This window comes from Ammospiza nelsoni, chromosome 1, assembly GCF_027579445.1.
Source record: "Ammospiza nelsoni isolate bAmmNel1 chromosome 1, bAmmNel1.pri, whole genome shotgun sequence".
Taxonomy (NCBI): domain Eukaryota; kingdom Metazoa; phylum Chordata; class Aves; order Passeriformes; family Passerellidae; genus Ammospiza; species Ammospiza nelsoni.
This window is the reverse complement of record NC_080633.1, coordinates 35,439,954-35,459,745: the sequence shown is the minus strand read 5'-3', so window position 1 is coordinate 35,459,745 and position 19,792 is coordinate 35,439,954. Positions and strand designations below refer to the sequence as shown.

The 19,792-nt window shown below is 42.6% G+C and overlaps 1 protein-coding gene across 1 annotated transcript in view; it reads right to left on the bottom strand.

Annotated features, from left to right (window-relative positions):
• The window catches only part of CHN2 (chimerin 2), a 159,106-nt gene extending 140,169 nt beyond the window's left edge, over positions 1-18,937 (bottom strand). Inside the window, exon 1 of the mRNA XM_059487955.1 lies at positions 18,672-18,937. Coding sequence (XP_059343938.1) covers positions 18,672-18,720 — 49 coding nt within the window. The 5' untranslated portion in view covers positions 18,721-18,937. The remainder of the gene's footprint in view (positions 1-18,671) is intronic.
• Positions 18,938-19,792: the final 855 nt, after the last annotated feature.

Below are 19,792 nucleotides of genomic sequence, written 5' to 3'. Positions count from 1 at the left end.
TAAAATGATACAGTTTGATAATCTCTCTGCTCTAAAAGTAATCTAAGTCTCAGTTGCAAAATATTTAATATATGAAAGAAATTATTCATTCAGCATTTAAAAGCTGTAGTTGAAAAAAATCTCATGGTAAAATATGCCCCCAGTAAATGTTATTTATCTAAAGCTGCTCAAGAGAGTTTGGGTTAAAAAAGAAAGCAATGCTGCAACGATTAATAATTAACCAGTTTCTAGTAACAGAATTGGATTGGACTTTATTGAATTGGAGAGACAAACTGTCAGCTGCACAGAAATTCACAATATTTTTATCACCCAGGCAGTATGAAATATTGAACCTGAAAATTGGCACTATATCTCCAGGCAGAAAAGTTTTCTTGGCAGTAGCCCAAGTTAATACAATAGGTCACAGAAAATCATCGTTTCCAGTCTTCTGTTTTAAAGGAACAGGGAAAAAATCATAGAAAAAAGACTGTATCCTTAGGAAAAAAGAAAAGCAAAAACCAAGTCTTTTCACACAGACAGCAAAGCAGGACTCTAAAATGTTCATGCATCAGTTCACTTTTCCCTACTTTTCTTTTTTTTTTTTTTTTTAATCCTTTGGTGCTATACAACTATTGCCACCTCTGTTTAATAAGCACATTTCATTTAAATAGCTCTCTTGAGTTCCAGCTCACCCACCTAAAAAACACGGCGTGTTTCAGAGATGGGGTAATATTCTAGGCACAAACTGTGTGATTTTATATTTTGCAAGGTAACATTACATCACATGGTTGATAATTACATTTTAATATTGATGCTGACAGTATCCCATGAAAATGTGCACCCAGACTCTCAACTCTGGAATTTTATGGTTTATCATAACTTGGTAGTAGACGCTCCTTAGCACCATTTTTGCTTTATTTTTAGTAGAGAATATTGTTGGTTTGTTTTTTTTTTTCTTTCTCAGAAAGCTCCCAGTATGGTCAGCTGTCCTGAAATTCAAAAAAATATCCAAAGATGCTCTATTAAAACTTAAAAATTGCTCAGATACTAAAGAATTAGCAAAACCCATGTGCAATTGATAAGGTTAAGATTGTTTGTTATATGAAAGGAGTGATATAGGCCACAAAAGGTTTTACAGTTCTGACTGAGGGGAGGAAGGGTGGGGGGCAAGATGAGGAACTGAAGAGAAAACCTGGGCATTTTGGAAAGCCTCTGCAAGCAAAGCTGTTAGAAATTATCAACACGTCATGTAAAGTGTATGAAGGGAAAGAAAAGCCATACTTAAGGAGAGGAGACCATTGCTAAGCAAAGGTTATAATGAGATTTCTGCTTTTCACTGCCAGCCCTGCTTCCCAAGCAGTGCTGGCTGCCAGCTCACAGAAGGACAAGAGGCGTGCCAGCGCCGCGAACGCGCGGCAGCGGGAAGAGCAGGGACCAGGAGCAGGCAGCAGGCTGGGACACCACCTCTCTGTGCCACCATCAAGGTGTTCAGCTGCTCAAGCTGCCTCCTGGAGCTTCACACTGTGACCCCACTCCGCACATCCTCTCCAGTGCTGGGGGTTACTCCAAGCAAGGTGAAAAGGGTTGCCATAATCAAGGGGAAAATAGGGAGCAAGGGCTGAGATGGAGGGGAGCTACACACAGCATGGCAGGCGCTCTCAGGAGGAACATACTCCCCAAGGAGATGCCTCAGGAAAGGGAGAGGTGAGGACACATCACCCCAGTCAGGTGGAAGCCTCTGGGGTGTTATTTCTGCTGCTTCTGGAATGGACCTCCCTAGCCATTCACAGGAACACATTTCAGTGTCTGCTTTTCCTTAACTAACACAGAGCCCCACCCCTTACAATCTTATAAAAAGTGTTAATAAACTACAAGTAAGCAACCTGAAACCACACACCCTATACCTCTTTGTGTCATGGGGAAACTGCAAGGTGCTGTGGCCAGCCAAGAGGCGCTTCTCAGAGAGGAATATTTCCAGGCTGCTCGGTCTCTGCACATTACTCACACAGCTGAGCTATTCTCTCGCAAGGTCTAAAAATAAATTTGCTTTCAGATAAAGCTCAGTGTTGTAAATTTCAAACCCACGGAGGAAGGTTCAGAAAGTCAGCATGGAAAAAAATATATTATCATAAAGAGAGCTCACATTTGAAGTTTAAAGAAGAAAGTTTACAGAGCAAGCGCTTATTGCCTGGAACAGGTCAGATCAAGATTAATGGCTGGGTAATGGGACAGCTTCTGAGTGCATGTATATGTTTCTGTAGTCTACCATTATATTTAAACAAACTGACTCATTCTAGTTTAAAGAAGAATGCCTGTTCACTGTTTCATCTTTGAAATGCTTTTACCTTCTTTTAAAATATTTGCAAATCACGAATCCCTCTCAGTTTCTCTTCCCTTTGAGCTGCAGTGTTAGTGGTGTCTTACGGTGCAATCCATAAGACCTATGCTAATGAGACCTAATCCATTACCCCTATGCTTCTGAGTCTCTGAAAACCTTTTTCATCAAAAACAATACCACAGTTAAGTGTTAGGACTTTACTAAACTTGTTTGGACCACATCAGTCCACACTTATTAAGGCTCTTCGCTAACACTTACTGACTCCTCAGCTGGATTTTTGACAGTCAGATGTGACCAAGACATGCAGTTTTAGGGGAGTGTTCCAGATCCTTCCTGGAATAAAGTTTTTCCACTTTGGTTCCAAAAAAAGTATGTCTAATTGTACAAGCAGTCCTGCTAAACCATCTCCATCCAAATTCCAAACCACAGTAGGTCAAAACTGAGATCTCCCTTCCCAGACTCTGGGTACAAAGGCAGCTTGGCTGACCCTCAGGCAGCCAGAGGAGCTGAAGCTGGCAGCATCACGTCTGAAGAGACAGTTTCTGCTGGTTTAGAGCCTGATAAAAACAAACAAAACCCAGCTTTGACTGCCTATATTCTACACTTAGAATTATTCTTCTTGTCCAGAACAATTATCTGCTCCCTATCTATGATGAACAGACACACATGCTTACACAGTCACACTCAGTTCTTACAGTCTGGACATTTTTAATGGGTTTGTAACTGTAGCTGATGTTGATACATACACCAGGAAATTCTGACAGGACTGATAAAACCTTCAAAATCTGATTTTCAAGTCACCCTGGAGGATACAATAAATATTGCTAAAAGGAAACTAGATAAATGGGGAAGCTAAGAGAATTAAACCTTCCCAGGTAATATGGTAAACTGGGATACCATGCTGGAGGCTGAGTGCAAATACATGCCACACAGCACAGAAAGATTTGGGAAAGTGGTAAAGCAAGCCAGTGTAGCTGAACAGCAAGGTATGAGAGGCTGTAAGAAGCAAACAAAGCTGGTGTCACGTCCAAATGAAGGAAGTAGGAACACTCATGACCTATTGTTGGCTAAATTATTTTTAAAAATCAACCCAAAACGAAAGCCAACTTAAACCACAATTGAGTATGTCAGAAGACAGCTTGCAAAATGACTGTGAGAAGAACTAACCACAGCCCCTTTTTCACATCTGAATGCAAAACCTGTCAGTCTGACCAAGAGATGATCAAGGGATAAAAGCAGCACTTAGAGCAGAAAATAAGTATTTTGAGCTCTGCATACAGAGAACCCAGAACCAAGAGAAGCTGACATGTCAGAACATTTTTTTGTGAGGTACTGGTCAGATCATCCATTTTACATGGAGATTTCAGTGGAAAAGGCTACAGAATGAATGTATGAACAACAACAACTTGCACAGATCAGAAGATACTATGAAAGCATTCTTAAGGAACTCATGGATAAAACAGCACTAGCACTCTGAGTAACTGCCTCTTTTAAAACTGCCTCAGAATCAAATGACTGCAAAATGACTTGCACCATGACCATTTTACAAAGGGCCCCAAGACAAAGCCCAAAATAACCCCAGACAGTCTCAAATTGATAGAAACTATTGAAAAGAACAGTACTGGCAGACACGTGGTAAGATGTTATATTAGGCAAGTCAACACAACTCTCATAAAAGCATGAAAATACAAATGAAAAAAGAAAGCAAATACCAAGGAACCAAGAACACATTCTAACTTCAGTGGAATAAATAGGAAATGCATTCATTGCATGATGACTGTTTTAATTTCTGGTCCATTTTTATAAGATTAACTGAGGACAGGAAAAGAGTAATAAATGTAGATGACCAGACAGGTAGGCCACTCCAAACAAGGATTGGTCAAGTACCCTCTGACTCTTCAGGCTAGAAAAGAGCTGATGGTGGCATAATGATAAAGGGCTTTACGCTTCTTCAGATTTCACACGTGTATAAAAAAAAAATTTTTACTGTTTATTGAAATAAAAGAAGTACAGTGTATGAAATAAAATTAGCCACATGTGTTCAAAAGCATCAAAAAGGCATCTTTTTGCACCACACATTCAAAGTCTGGAGCTCTTCCTCACAGGATGTTCAAAGTTTACATGGCTCTGCATAACAACTTACCAAATTCATGACATCAAATGCAAGAATAAAAAATATATATTAAACTTCAGAACTCAGCTTTTTGACTCAGGAAGTTCCCAAGCCACAGATTTCTGGGTGCCAGCAGAATATCCTGCAGGAGTTTACTCCATGCATTTTCCCCATCCTTATGCAGCACTGGCTGGTGGCGGAGGTGGAAGGAGGACATGGACACAGGACACAGGAGCCTGTGGCCACTGCTGCAGCTCTTCCCACACAAACAAGCTCTAGTGGCTATTCTGCCTGCTGTGCTACAGCCAGCTGCCCAGCATGGCCTAATATCCTGCAAAGGGACACAGAACAGGGAAAACAGAATGGAGACAAAGTCATCTTACAGGAATTTTTTTTTGTCCCCCTTCATATTTTTTGGCTCACCTGCCCTCTGATACATTTATTCTAATATTTCCAAAGGCAGGGAGAGCAAGGACCAGCATGAGCAAGACATTTTGACAAAGTTCGGCAGAGGGTTAGAGATAGTCTCCTCATACTTGTACCACTGTAAGGCTGATTTTTATATTCCTCTTACTAAGCCTGTCCAAAGGAAATACACCCCTGACAATATAAACCCCACAGTAGCACTACGGATTCAGACATTTATTTGCAGATCTGGTTTGATTCCCTTTTCACTGCCAGGAACTGAACACTGCTCTGACAGGTCAACTGCTAGAACTTCTCACAGAAGACTTACAGGCAGAATCTCTGATGTAGGAAGGAAGGACCCAGCTGATTGTCCCCAAGGTTAGGCCCCTTAGGATTACAGATTAAAACACTGAGTGTGTTTACTAGACAGAACGGTGAAGGTCTGGCTGTTTTTGGAGGAGCAATGGGATGAAGACAGGCTGGCTTAAAATTTGGTTTGATTTCAGGTAATAACCTCACTACAAAGCTCTTCTTTTCTCAGCATTTCAGAAATTTGGTACAGGCCTGAAGATGAGTTTCTCATTCTTTCCTAGAGTTCCCTCAAATGAGAGCTGGCATGTCCCATTACATGGACTGCAGGTTCCAATAAATCACAGGATACAGTAAACTGAGCTGACTACTAAGTCTTACCCATAAGATCATATTTTTTTAAGTTTGTCACAACCTGGCAGGTAATCAGAAAGAAAATGCCCTTGCTCTTGAGCTTATGGGAGCTCTAGATATACAAAAAGTCCTGAAGTCATTCCTGCTTGACATCTCACAAACAGACTCAGTATCTGCAAGCAAGATAAACATATTCATGGTGGGAAAAAATCTGTTCAACTAAAATATGTAAATGCTTTCAGGCTTGCATGTCGCTGATATTTTGGAAAGGTTTTGTGCGCCCACGATGTTTCTCCTTTCAGGGATGGTAGGGGACATGCCCAAATCGCTACCTCAGCAGCTGCTATTCCAAATGGTGCTCCACAGCCCCAGAAATGAACAGCACCAACTTCCCTAAGTACGTAGCAGTGAATAAATCTGTTCTGAAATGTTTACTCTGGAACAGTCTGATCATCAAGGATGTGGAAAGCCAGCATCAGACTAAGTAACTGTGAGAACATAAATCCAGGATAACGCTGTTCATGTGATTGACATCGCTTGCAGTTACTTACCTGCTTTAAGCATAAATCTACCTAACCCCAAGCCTAAGCATAGAAAAGCTTTACATCTGGGGGAAGACAGCACATGTGAGAAAGGAGCAGTAAACAAAAAGAAATCTGTCTAAACTTTACTGACACAAAACATGTTGTAAACAGATTTAATAAAAAGAACCGAAAACGTATAAGACAAATTAGGATGCATTATTACACAACACTAAAATAAGGTAGATGATATGAATGGGGGAAAAAATATATCCTTTATATCCCAATGAGGTCTGAGGAGGGACTGCAATGCATTTGCTGATGAACAAAGAATGTTTCCTGATGAATCTTCTATTTTTTTTCTATTTAGACTTTAATTTTATTCATGATAGTAGCTGAGTGGTTCCATTTTTCTGCCTAATTTCTTTCCAGTTGTGAAACAGGTGCTGTGAAGATTAGTTAAGTATTTACAGGGCGGTGAAAAAAAGAGTTTTTAAAGAAATCCTGCTGCTACCAAGCTTTTAATTATATATTATAGTATTTCCGGTACTTTTGAAGTTAATATACTTCTTACAAACCCTAGACAGTGATGGAGTTTTATTTTACAAAACACATGCCTTTCAGACAAATTTATGTACACTTATGCTTTCTAGATGCTTTGGACACTTTCAATCAATACACTACTGCCAGGAGTCAGTGTGCCATTTTCTAAAGCTGCTTAAGAGGTGGAGCTGAAAGCTTTTTCCTGTAAAGTGAAAGTAAATTACACTACTCAATTACACTTACAATCACTTTATATTGAGTTTTTTCTTACTTAATTTTTGAAAAGTCTATTTTCATAAGCTTATTATGCATATTGATAAGTCAAATAAATTCTTTTTAAAAAAATCAACCTGAGCCAGACTCTCCCTCATTTTCATCACTTAGGCTACAGTACTTGCCAATAACTGTGAATAATATAAATTTTAAATTACACTTTTCAGTGAATGTATTTATTACTGTCACATCTGAGCTAGAGGAAGCAATTGTAACACCAAGTGATGACACACATTCATCAAACCAAAAGAGATCAAGAGATCTAAAACAAACACAAGACAAAAAAGGTTTTCCACAAGCCAAAGTTCTCTGCAGTGACTCTTTAGAGAAAATGTGCCTCCTTCTTCTCAGTTAACAGAATTAAAGTAGAAATGGCTCATGGTGGGCAGGGAGCAAATTTCTCCTATTTTCCTGAACATTCTCATTCCATTTAGCTTTATAAACGTACACACACACATTTTGATACATGTCATTAGCAAAAGTGTGCCAGTTCTTCACCATTTCAACTGTAGTTTACACACACTACCCTCATGCTCCTAGCATTTTTCAAATTGCAAGATTTTTGTTCTCCCAACAGGCATTTATTTTATATTTATACAGTTACCAACTTCTCTGAGGCTTTTTCACCTGATTTCTATATAAGTGTATTGTCAGCATAAATTATACAGTAGTAATTATAATATCCTGTTCAACAACATTCAGCAAAGTAGACCTCCAGCCCTGCCTGCACCTCTCACATGCCTATGAACACTTCTACCTAATAATGAATTGTTTTGTTTAGCAAGCCTTTACTCTGAAATTTATCATCTTTATCTCTGCTTCATCCTTTAATACTTGAACCATCATGTGATCAGCTCTTGGGCTAAACAACACAAAACTAAATAAAAGGAGGAAAAAAACCTTGAAAATGGTAGGTTCAGTTTTAAATTTCTGATGCCAGGAATGCATTCTGTCTCTGAAAAAAGGGAGTAGAGAGCTTCCAAGAATATATCCAGCAGAAAGGAAAATGAAAGATGAGAAGCTGAGTGTTACTCAACGAATGAGTATAATTAATGCTGTATTTCTACACCTTTTAAGTCAATGATCTACATTACTGTAACATAACTGAACAATATTCAGGAATAGCTGTTCCAGAATAAATATTCCATAATATTTCCATATCTGAAAATATTTTTTTTCGGTATAGCTTTTACAATCATTTTTGAAAATAGCTTTCATGTGCAAACAAGCCCATATATATAACCTGTATGCATTTGCCATATTTTGTAGTGCTAGAGGAAATCACACACTATGTGTTGATTTCTTAAGTTGCCAGTGCTTAAAGATTTACTGTTACATTAATCATTAAAAATAATACACTTAACTCTGGTTTTGCACTTCTACTTCATTTCTTCAGATTTATTTTTAAAATCAATGGTATAAGGCAATTTAATGGATTTGGGAGGAGAGTTTCATGGGTTTTCTTTCTTGGAGCTTATTGAAGGAACTAATCCATCAACTCTGAAAGGAAATAAAACAACTGTTTAGCACTGTGCAAAAGTGCTAGCCAGCCATGCTACCCAACAGCATGCCCAGAAAACCTCATGTATTCACAATACTTCTTCAAATTGCAGGAGAAATCATCCAAACTGCTATAGGGAAAGCCACCAGATGGTCACTCCAGGCACCGTGTGGATGGAAATGCAGCTCTTGCAGAGCTCCATAAAACCCTGAAACTTTGTACTATAGAAATGCTATTGTATCACATATGTACCTAAAATGCCACCACAGTACAGGATAATTCTTCACTTTGACAGTCACCTGTTGGTTCAGCTGGAGGAAAAGGGGCTGCAACCTAAGTTTTTGTGGCCAGGGACTGATGCTATGCCTTAGAGCTCGTCTGTTCATGCACTCACCCAGAAACACCAGGCAAGGCCTGAACCCAGCATTCAACACTTTCTATGAGGCTTTCTCTCTCCCTTGCTTAGTGTACTCATCCACTGCCAAAATGACCAGCAATTCTACATAAAAAACCCATACATTTCCACCCTGGTAAATAATCTGGACTGATACAGCAACCTGTTTTGTAAAAAGAGTTCAGGATCCTGAGTTTTCTTTCTGTACAACCAAATTTAAAACATCTAATTTTTTTTTGTCTACATAACTTTGTGAATACTCACCAGTATAACATCTCTTACCTCCATCCTCCAGCTAACTTTATTTTTCAATGGTTTACTGATTTAATGCTGGTTTTAGTGTCATAATGGAACAGGAGAAAAAAGCACGTCAATTGCTATTTCCATGGCTTAATATATCTTCCAGCCTTAAATTTCACCCATGACAGTCAGCTCTATTTCATTATTTATAGTTATCTCTAAACTTGAGCAAAATTTCCAACATATACTAATACACTAGAGATGAAGGAGCATGAGGAATCTTAGAATTGAAATTTGTCCGTCAATTTTTTGTTAAGGCATCAAAGGGTTCAATATTCTTTCAGTAAATACATTTGTCAACATGAAACATTCTAACCACATGCCTCAGGTTGCAAAATAAAACAAATAGAGAGCTATCACATCATGACACTAAAAGCTGTCCATCATCCTGGTTTGCCTGGCAGAAGGTCAGGAGTTATGGACAGTATGCTCCCTCAAGAAGCAGGTATTTATAGAAATTACATATAATTTGAGTCTTGTACATAATCTTTGGAAATTCATCATTATATATATATATATATATATATATATAAACATAAAATATATATATATAAATAAATCACATATATATAAAATAAATATTAAGTAAGTTATGTACTTGGATGAGGGGACTTATACCACATAGCCTATAATAATTTGTCCCATCCTAACAGCAGATGCTATTTTAATGGAAACTGCATAAAAATACTCAGAAAAGCAGCTATCCCATCCAGTAGCTGCTGATTTACTAACTCAGTGAAGTGGGAACAGAAGGGACCAAGCAGCTTGAAGGGTCAAGACTTGTCTTCATAGAGGGTTTTTCATCAACAAACCAAATCTTCTACAAATAATTTGTTTAGCTTTATTACATTTCTGTGAATTTCAAAAATTTGATTGCAGCATTCAGTTTTTTTGTTAAGCCCTAAATCTTGGAGCTTTGAGGAACCATATATGAAAATTTCTGTTCTAGCTCTTGAAAGTTCATTAATTGCTAGCCTTAATTTTGGAATCATTAAGAATGAAATGTGATCCAGCTGTAGCTGGATCATAAATCCAGCTGGTTCATGTATTCACAAGGCACAGGAGAAGCAGGAAAAAGCCTTTCAATCAAAAGAAGAAATGGAGCTTGAGACAAATTTATATACTTTTCAGCACAGCACATGATTAGTAAGATTTTCCTATCAGGTCTCCTCGTAACACAGGTGCAGGTTTTGGTTTTGTTTTTAACCTGCAAAGCATAACATCAGCATTCCGTATTTTAAACTTGCCCCCAATTTTTCCTCTCTTTTAGGAGCCCTTGGCTTCAGAACTCAGGACTAGAAGTGAAGGTGTGCTGACTCAGCAGCAGTAACTCCACCAGCCCGACAGATAAGAACGGCAGTGACAGGTCAGATCAGTAGATTATCTCCCACAGTGGCTATCAGCAGATACATAAGGAAGTGTTAAAGAACACAGCAGCTTTATAGCGCACATATTTCACCAGCTTCCCAGCTCACACACAGCTCAGGGACTTCAGGCAGGGCTGCTATCATTGTGCTTAACAGCAGTAGATGGATCTTTCTCCTGCAAAGTTATCTAAATGTGCTAACAGCCCAGGTCAGCCAGCAGCATCCCCAATTTTCCGTGACAAAGAGGTCCACAGCTATGTGTCTGCTCTAGGCAATGCCTAACCCTCAACACCAGGAGAGGATACGGTTTGCTATTAAGTTATACATGCTTACACACACTGTAACTGCTTAAAAATGAGACACACAAGGGCTGGCACTGCCTGTGCACCCACAGCACTGTGGAATGTGCCAAAATATTACAGGTGCTACATGCACAGAAAGGTAAGGTTCAGCCACACAACAGCAACCATATCAATGCCTTGGAGAAGCTGAAAATTGAAAATTTTATGTGTCTCTCACAAAATTGAGAGCCTGGGTCTGTCATGATCTCCCCATTCTTTCCTCCTTCCTTTGGGGCAATCTGATTTAGTTTACTGGGGAATTAAGGCGGAATCAGTGCAGCTTCAGACAGCAGAAAAATATGACAGCAAATATCCATGACTTTTGATGGCAAACTTAATGCTGAAAGAGCTCTTAGGCTTCTTTTGCTCTTGACCACAGCACACATCCTCTGGCACACAGCACACTGCTGGAGAAGAACTTCTCCAGGGAACTTGTGTCTGCCTTTGCAATGGCTGTGCCCAATATACCTTTACATGATGTGTACTTGCCATTTTTCTCCCTTGCCAGACACGAAGCCAAACATTGAACCAATTGATCTCTCAAGATAAGACAAATTTTTAGCAATTAAACATCTGCTCAACAACTGAGCCGCATTTACAGACTGAGATTTCCATCTCTCCTAACATCCATTTTTGTTCCATGACGAAATAAAAAGTGTAACACCACAAAGACACCTAAAAGCTACTTCATCTAAAAGATACAAGTGATGTTTAAGCAGCCAACAAGAAGAAGAAAAGGAAGGAGAGGAATAGCTACATGACAAGCTTGTGAGAAGAAACTGAGAAATGTGACTTGACACACAGGTCACAGCAGGTGACACGTGATTTAGTGATGATAAGACAGTCCCCATCTAGTACTTTCTACACTGTCAGTAATAGCTTCACACTGGAAACACCTCGTCTCCGTGGAATTGGAGTGCCTGACAAAGATATCCTCAGAACAGATATCGTATTTACTGAACTGATTCTTCTGAGATGACCTTGATCAATAACACCAGAAGCAAGGCTTGTGATACTTGTGTATTCTTCTGAATTTTAAAAACCCTTTAACATCTCCTTACCTTACCAAGTACATCAGCCTGCACTGTCAAGTTTCACTGGCAAACTTTGAAGTGTGTTAATGTTATGAGAGCACTATTGCAACATCAGTTCCCTTTTGCAGGGATACACTCACCCTCCAGCCCTAGGATTTAGACCATTGCCGAGTAAAACAGAGTGATGAAACAATTATTGCTGAATTCTGCATGATTCATAGTTGGTAATAACCACCTCCAAATGCAACATTCAAATTTACATTCTCATAATCAAAGGTCAGAAAAAGACAGCAAGAATGGGTCATTATTCACAGTAGTTAAAACTACACATTTGCACTAGATATTGTATAATTCTTGGACAAACTGTGACTACACCTGTAAAAAATATGATATTTATAGAATTTCAGATTTATAGCTTCTTGTATAAATCCTGCTACATTTCCCTGCAACAAAAGCTTTTTGGTGCAATATAAATGTGCCATTCCCTAACACAGCATTCTCCAAATATTTAATCTCCTCAGTATCTCTTCCTTTGGGAGAAGAGAAGAACGAGTGACAACAGACTGGCTCCTCAGCATGGGAACAGCTTCTGCCAGCATTCAATGCTGTAAGTGAGGCCAATCCAGCCAGTGCTGTCCTTTAGCCAAAGGTATGTATATAAACAAATCAACTTTGAAAAAAGGGTTGGTTTTTTTTTTTTTTTAATCTAAAACCCCAGGTTTAAGACTCGCCTATGTACCACAGTAGGCAAATCATTATGATTTCAGACATGTAAAACATTATGGACTTAGAGATACAAGAGATCTCATTGTGACATTCACCAATGTAAAAATATTCCTGCCTACAGTCACTCAGCATTTGGCAAATGCAAGCTTCCTTAGAACCATCAGACAGGAGGCAAGAACTCCAATGGAACGGATGTCCAAAAAGGTCATCAGCATGACAGCATGAAAGGCTGTTCACCTGATCCTCTGCATATGTCTGTGAGACAGGCAGAGCCCTAAGAAGAACAAGACATTTGCTTTACAGAGCATGAGTGATTATAAGCTGAATTGTGAAGCAGACATGCATTGTACCAGTCTCCAGGCTATTTTATTCTCAATAATCACAGCTACATGGTCAGTAACTAACTGTTGAATCAATCACTACATCAGAATGGAGTACTATGGCATTTTTTCCCTTTTGAATTTTTATTATTTTTAATAAGTATGGTGAGTTCTTTGTAATCATCAGATACAAAAGACTTCAGCTTTAATTTAGAGCAAGAACACCCTGGCCAGCAGAAGCTTGGCATGAGGAACAGAAATAAAAAAAAAAAAATAAAAATTATTGCCCTTTTAAAAATCAAAAGCAGTACCTTATCAGCATAATGACAGCATGATTTCAATAGCTTTCATGTGCCACTTTCACAACACTATTTCTATTAAATCATTAAGAATAAACATCTATTTTCATTTACTAATCTTTTTCCCAATTAGAGTCTCTCTGAATCTCTGCACAATAGTAATTTCATTTCTTCCCACTTGCTTGCATCTTAATTAAAATCGGTCCACGTTGACTTTCATTTTTATAATATATCTGCCTATTTCACATCATAGCACCTTCATGACCCCCAGAGAGTCATGAGCCTTTAATATTTTATTTTGACCTTGTTAAGTCACTAGAACCATCAAAGATTTTTCTTCCCTTGATAAGCATTTTTTAATCCTTCTTAAAAAGTAGAGGGTGTGTAAAAGCCAACAGTTGAGAATTATGTTTTCTTTAAACAACTCATGCTCATTTATTTTAAAAAAACTAACAATTTGCTGCCTTTCAATTTATTGCAAATATTAGTTTATGAACCATAAAATTAATTATTAATTAATAAGCATCAGTTCTTAAATGATACTTAAAGGCCTTTTCCTCTGAGCTTGGGGACAGAAAAATGTTTAGTTTTCAATTAAAAAAAATACTATCAATAATTGGTGACTTTACTTTGTAACAGTCTTCAATACAGTACTTGAGTTTGCAAAAAGAGGGGACTGGGGGGAGAAGCAGCTATCTTTCATTAGAGCAGTGGACCCAGCTGAAAAGCAAAAATGCCCTGACAAAACACACTAGCCCTTCTCAGCCTGTAGCAGAAAGCTTGCCTTTGTGTTTTAACTCCATCACCTGCTCTACTGACAGGTACTACTCAAAATGCTTCAGCACAAGAAGAAGCACCAGTTCAGATGGGAAGCAGAAAGGTGCTGAGCTATCCCTTCAGCCTAACACCTGCAAACCTGTCTTTGGAGCTCAAAGAAGAAACAAAATAATGGGTATACTGGCACGTACATTTACATATTTGCCTTGGGTTCTCACCTGAATTCCTGCAGTGCTGCCACTCTCACAGCACAGGCTCAGGCTCATGCAAAGGTTTTGGCACACTCTGGGTCCTGCTGTCGGAGGCAGCCTGGTTATACCTTATCATTTATCAGGCTTGTATTTGCATTTACCTTCTGTGTGGACCCTTCCCTGACAGACAGCCCAAGCCATCCAACCTATCCACCTGCCACAGGAAGGGTATCTGGCACAAATCTTCTCAAGCAGAATGGCAGATTTAAAAGCCAGCTGGCATTTATGGCCACATTGTACTAACTCTGGATGGCATAACTGCATGAAGAAGTACAGTGCCCAGGAATACCACTACACTGAGCCTAGGTGGGAAACACTGCAAGAAATACCACTGCACTCAGCCTAGGTGGGAAACAGTGCCCAGAAATACCACTGCACCGAGCCTAGGTGGGAAACACTGCAAGAAATACCACTGCACTGAGCCTAGGTGGGAAACACTGCAAGAAATACCACTGCACTGAGCCTAGGTGGGAAACACTGCAAGAAATACCACTGCACTGAGCCTAGGTGGGAAACACTGCAAGAAATACCACTGCACTCAGCCTAGGTGGGAAACACTGCAAGAAATACCACTGCACTCAGCCTAGGTGGAAAACGCTGCCTAGGAATACCAGTGCACTCAGCCTAGGTGGGAAACGCTGCATTTCTTGCTTCTTTGAGAAGCAAAGCAGGCACAGCCACAAAGGTCTCTTCACTCAAGCTTCTATTTACATTCCAGAAAGTCAAGTCTCAAGTTCATCAGTTCTGTATAATCAGTATTTGGCTACTGGGTGGAGGAAACTGGAGGCAGCTAGTGACCAAGTGGGAAAGGTGGATTGTTTGCCAGGAAAAAGCTGAGAAGTTTCAGCAACAGCAAAGAAGTTTTTAAAAAGAAAGATTATAATGAGTGAGAATAAGGGTCAAGACTAAGATGGGCACTGGCAAGGGAATGTCTATTTTAAGGACACTGCAGCATGAAGGAAAGCATAAAATCATGCACAGTTTTCTTTAGAGGATAGGAGAGAGAGAAAAGTTGCTGCTTGCAGTTAAATCAGCGCTTCATCTTGGGAGAAGAGAAAATTTAGGGGTTTTCAGTGAATACAGCTAATAGATCACCTGGGTATGTGTTAAAGAAGAGATTACAGAAAAGGAAAGTGGAATTCCCAGTGGAAGTAATTATAACATCAGCTTTTTATACCATGTGCAGATTTATCTAAGGTCCAAAAAAGAATACTTAACGTAATTGCTTACCATGCCCCCTTCTTCCCCCAGAATATTACCCTTCTTTCTCCCCCAGCCACCTCAAACACAACTGCCCTGGTAGTCAGGGCAGCTTAAGTTCTGTCAGCAAAAGCAGGGAGCTTGAAGAAATTATATATAAATACAATAAAAATACCCATGGCTCTCCTGTAGATTTTGTTACCAGTGAGTGCCAGCCTACTGAAAAAAGTCCTTCAGAGGCTTCTGTCAGATGGGGCCTGTAACAAGAAGCTAATATTATTGAACCTATAATTAGCAGCCTCACAGTGGCTCTTGAGATGAGCACACAGACCACAGACACAAGCTCTGAAGGAGGGACTGGTCCTCCAGCTGTGAAATCAAAGGAACAGCAGCCTCCTAAGTATGAATATTTGCTTTACCACCAGTGGATAGTTGAAGTCATAGCCCTCCATGCATGTTAGCTCCTCATCTGTACAACAGGTACAGCTCACCACCCTGCCATGGCACTGGGCAGGTAGTGCTTATAAATAACCACTCCAGAACATAACCAGATTCTCACCTTTAATGCCGACACAAGATCAAGTGAAGACTATAAATTCCACTTGTACATTTACAGAAATATAAGTGAGCAAGCAGAATATCTACACCATAAAGTTCTTGGGCAGTTCTATATTTAAACTGTTTAACTTTCTCATTGACATGAATTGGCAGGAACTGAAGCAGAAATGCTACATCACAACTGGTCACTTGTAGTAACACATTCTCGAGCTTTGGCAGCACTAGTAAGAAGTGGTAGACCTGAGTTCTGCAGCATGGTTTTCTGCTATCAACCTCAAAATTCACTTCCTTTTTGTGTTAGTAGAATGTAGTATAACCTCCCCTCTTCTGTGGAATAGAAATAATTACACTATTTGGAAATCTTCATATTGGCATGTTAAGCATACATATAAATTCTACCAAACTAAGTTTTAAGGCAAGACTGTTTGTTTAGACCATGTAAACAAAATGCTGTAAGACTTGCTGAGTTCTGAGAACTTAAACCACAGACAGCCAGAATACAGCTGCACATAGTCAGATATGGTATGTCTGCTAATATTGGCAACTTTATCATGCTGCAGCAAATTTAACTGCTGGTTAGTATATACATAGAAGAAATATAGATTGAATAAACTGGAACAAAACCAAAAACCATTCCAAGGTCATAAGTTATGAAAGTCAAGGTCACTCAGTTGCTTTATAAAATAAATATTTGACAGTATTTATTAGTTGTATGACTGTGGCACCTAAGAGCCCCAGGCATGGGCCAAGGCTCAGCTGTGCTCACGCTTGCAAAAACACAAAACAAAAGACAAACCACAAACCGTTGTAGGCCATAGCTAAGGGCTTCATACAAAGCAGGGTACTGTCATGTGTCAGCTCCTGATGTGCATCTTTTGATGATGTACAGCTAAAGCCTAGATCTCAGTTCCTTGGCTGGATGTTATTTTGGGCACTAGATTTACCTGATGAGCAGGAGGCCACCTGGAGTTGGATGACATCAACTGCTCACACAAAGGATGTAACTGAACTCCCACTCTTCCCTGCATTTCAGGCATTTGAACCAACTCTGCAGGGCATGCACACCTCTCAAGCCACAAGAAGGATCCACAAGAAGCCCAGAGTTAGAAAAGCCAGAGGGGATTCAGAGGGATGCATTCAGTATCCTTCTACAGACACTGGAGCAGTATGGAAGAAAGACTATGAGATTCATGGAGCAAGGGAGCTACACACTTTCTCCAAGCTGGGGACATGCTTCAGCAGCTTAATGGTTAAAGCACCAAGGAAGAGAGTTACAGGTTCCAGTCTCGGCTTTTAAACTTGTTTCTGGTTTTATCACATAACTTAGATGCAAAAATATACAAATGATGCATAAAATAAAACCACATTGCCCAGATGAGTACCTCCACTAATAAGTCATAAAGTTGGCTGTATTCTTGCTTATTTTCATTTTGGTCTTGCAAGTCTTGCATTGTGAATGTGAACACAAGGCAGAATTTCTCATGTCTACTTCATTCAGGTGCTTTTGAGTCAAGGCAATAAGGGCTTGCAATGTTTGTGGGTTTTTGTTAAAACTATTTTTAAAATGTTTTAAGGACCTAGTTCCTTCTTCAGATCTGTTTGTAAGTCTTGAACACTGGAACAGTGGCATAGAATATGCTGTGTAAGTTACATATATTGTTTTTTTTTAAAATGTAGTTGCTTATTGGCCTTTACATTTATTTATATTTTGCTAGAGTTGTATTGATAGTCAGAGGAGCTTGTCTGCTGTTCACAGCACATATTGCTATGTTTAAGAAATGCTCTTAAAAATCTGTCTGGCACCTCAAATAAAACACTGAGTCACAAGTCCCTTGAACCCTTAAGTTGTTCATGCTTCTATTTACTCGTTCAGCCCACTGAAATGCCAGGATGTTACTCTCAGCCAATTTCTCATAACTTAAATATTACAGTAACTGCTCGTGAGCTAAACAGCAGGCAGTGGCACTCTTGTATCACTGCTTTCAATTTCAGGCTGTCCGCGTTAAAACGCACGGCAACTTTTCTGCCCTCCTGCGGGTCTGCAGCGCAGCCAGCCCCCCACGGTGAGCGCCGCACTGCACTGCCTCCCATCGCATCCCCAAAACCCAGAGCACGCACAAGCGCCTCACACCCGCGGCCGAAACCCTGGGGCACTCCGTCACCTGGAGCATTTTTAATGTGGATCGGGAATTTAATTGTTCCCAGTCCTGCAGGAGCACTGAAAACGCGAGGTGTGCCACAACACCCGCCAAGTGGCACGCCTGGCAACCCCCGTCCGCCCCAGAGCCCCACGACGCGCCGGGTCGCGACACGGGGCCAGTCCTGTGCCGCGGGGACCAGGGCAGAGGATGCGCGCTGGTCCCTGTTCGCCCTCCTCACCCCGAGCCCCGCGGCTCCCGGGAGCTCCGGGCGCCGCGCCGGCCGCGGGCGCGCCCCTTCCCGAGCCAGAGGGATGCTGCTCCCCCGCCGAGGCAGCCGGGCGCGGGGCTCCCCTCTCCTCGCCCCACACAAAGGCACGGCAGGGCGGCGGGGAGGCGAACCGGGCCCCGCCGCGCTTCCCCCGTCCCGGTTTCCCCCTTCGGTGCCGCCTGAGGGACAGCCGACCCCGGGCAGGGGCACCGCCGCCCCGGGGAGCGCCCGGCGGGGCTCGGGGAGCGCCTGCGGCGCGGCCGGGGCGAGCGGGACGGCGAGGCGCTCTGCAGACAGGTAGCTCCCTGCTAAAATGGAGGGAGGGGAGAAATGCGGCGCTCGCTGGAGAAACTTACCGGAGGAAACCGACGAGCCGGACAAACTGGAGTTACTGGATGCGGCCATGGTCCCTCCTCCTCGCCCCTTAGCTGCGAGCCCCGCGTCGGCCCCCGCTGCTGTCCGGCCGCCGCTGCCGCCAGCCCATCGCAAAGTGCCGGAGCCGCGCCGCGCCGAGCCGCCGCCGCAGCCCGCGCTCGGCTCCCCGCGCCGCCGGGGAGCAGGAGGCGGCGGCGACCCGCCGAGCCCTGCCGGCCGCTCTCCGGGGCTGGGCGAAGCCGCTCGGCAGGTCAGGCGAAGGGCCCCGCGGCGCTTCCAGCGCCTTTCTCCGCCCTGAGGAGCAGGGCTTACCTTGTGACGGGGACGCGAGAGCCGCCCTGCCAGCGCCTTCCCTCGCCTCCTCCCTTCCCTTCCCGTCCCTTCCCTTCCCCGCCTCCTCGCGGGCAGCGCTGACAGCCCGCCGGGGGGACCCGCCGCAGCTCCCCTCACGCACACAAAGGAAGCGGCGGCGCTGCCGGCCGGGCTGCCGGCCCCGGCTGAGCGGGCAGGGTGGGTCCCGCTCGGGCGAGCCCCGGCGGCGCGGCAGCCCCGCCGAGCGGCGGCCAAGCCCCTTCCCCGCCGCCGCCGCCGCCGCCTGGCACGGGGCTGGCAGCGAGCGCGGCTCCCGCCGTGGGCCGGGCCCGTCCCAGCGGGGCGGCAGCGCCTGTTGAGCGCCTTGGCCGGTGCTCCCTCCCCCGGACCGCAGCGTGGGCTCCGCGCTGGGCTGCGCTCCGCCGACCCCCGCCCGCCGCGGACCCCGCTGCTGCTAGGGGCAGGGCTGCGCCCCTCGCCCTCACAGCCCTTTGTCCGCCTCCTGACCCCGCGGGCTTCCCTCCGTTCCCGCGGGGCTCTCGCTCCCTCCGGGCAAGCGCCCACCTTCGCCTTTTTTCCTCTTCATTTTTTTTTCTCCCTTCTGACATCCGTTTTTCTTAGTAAAAAACCCCATAAAACAGGCCGACACCAACAGGGAGTTTTGCCCCGCCAGGTGCACAGCGAGCGCGGGGCCCCGGCCTGGCCACAGTTTGGGTTCTCCCTCCCACCTCCCCCCGCAGCGCTCCCGGCACGGGGGCTCTGGGGCACACGGGGGGCGGCTGCAGCATCC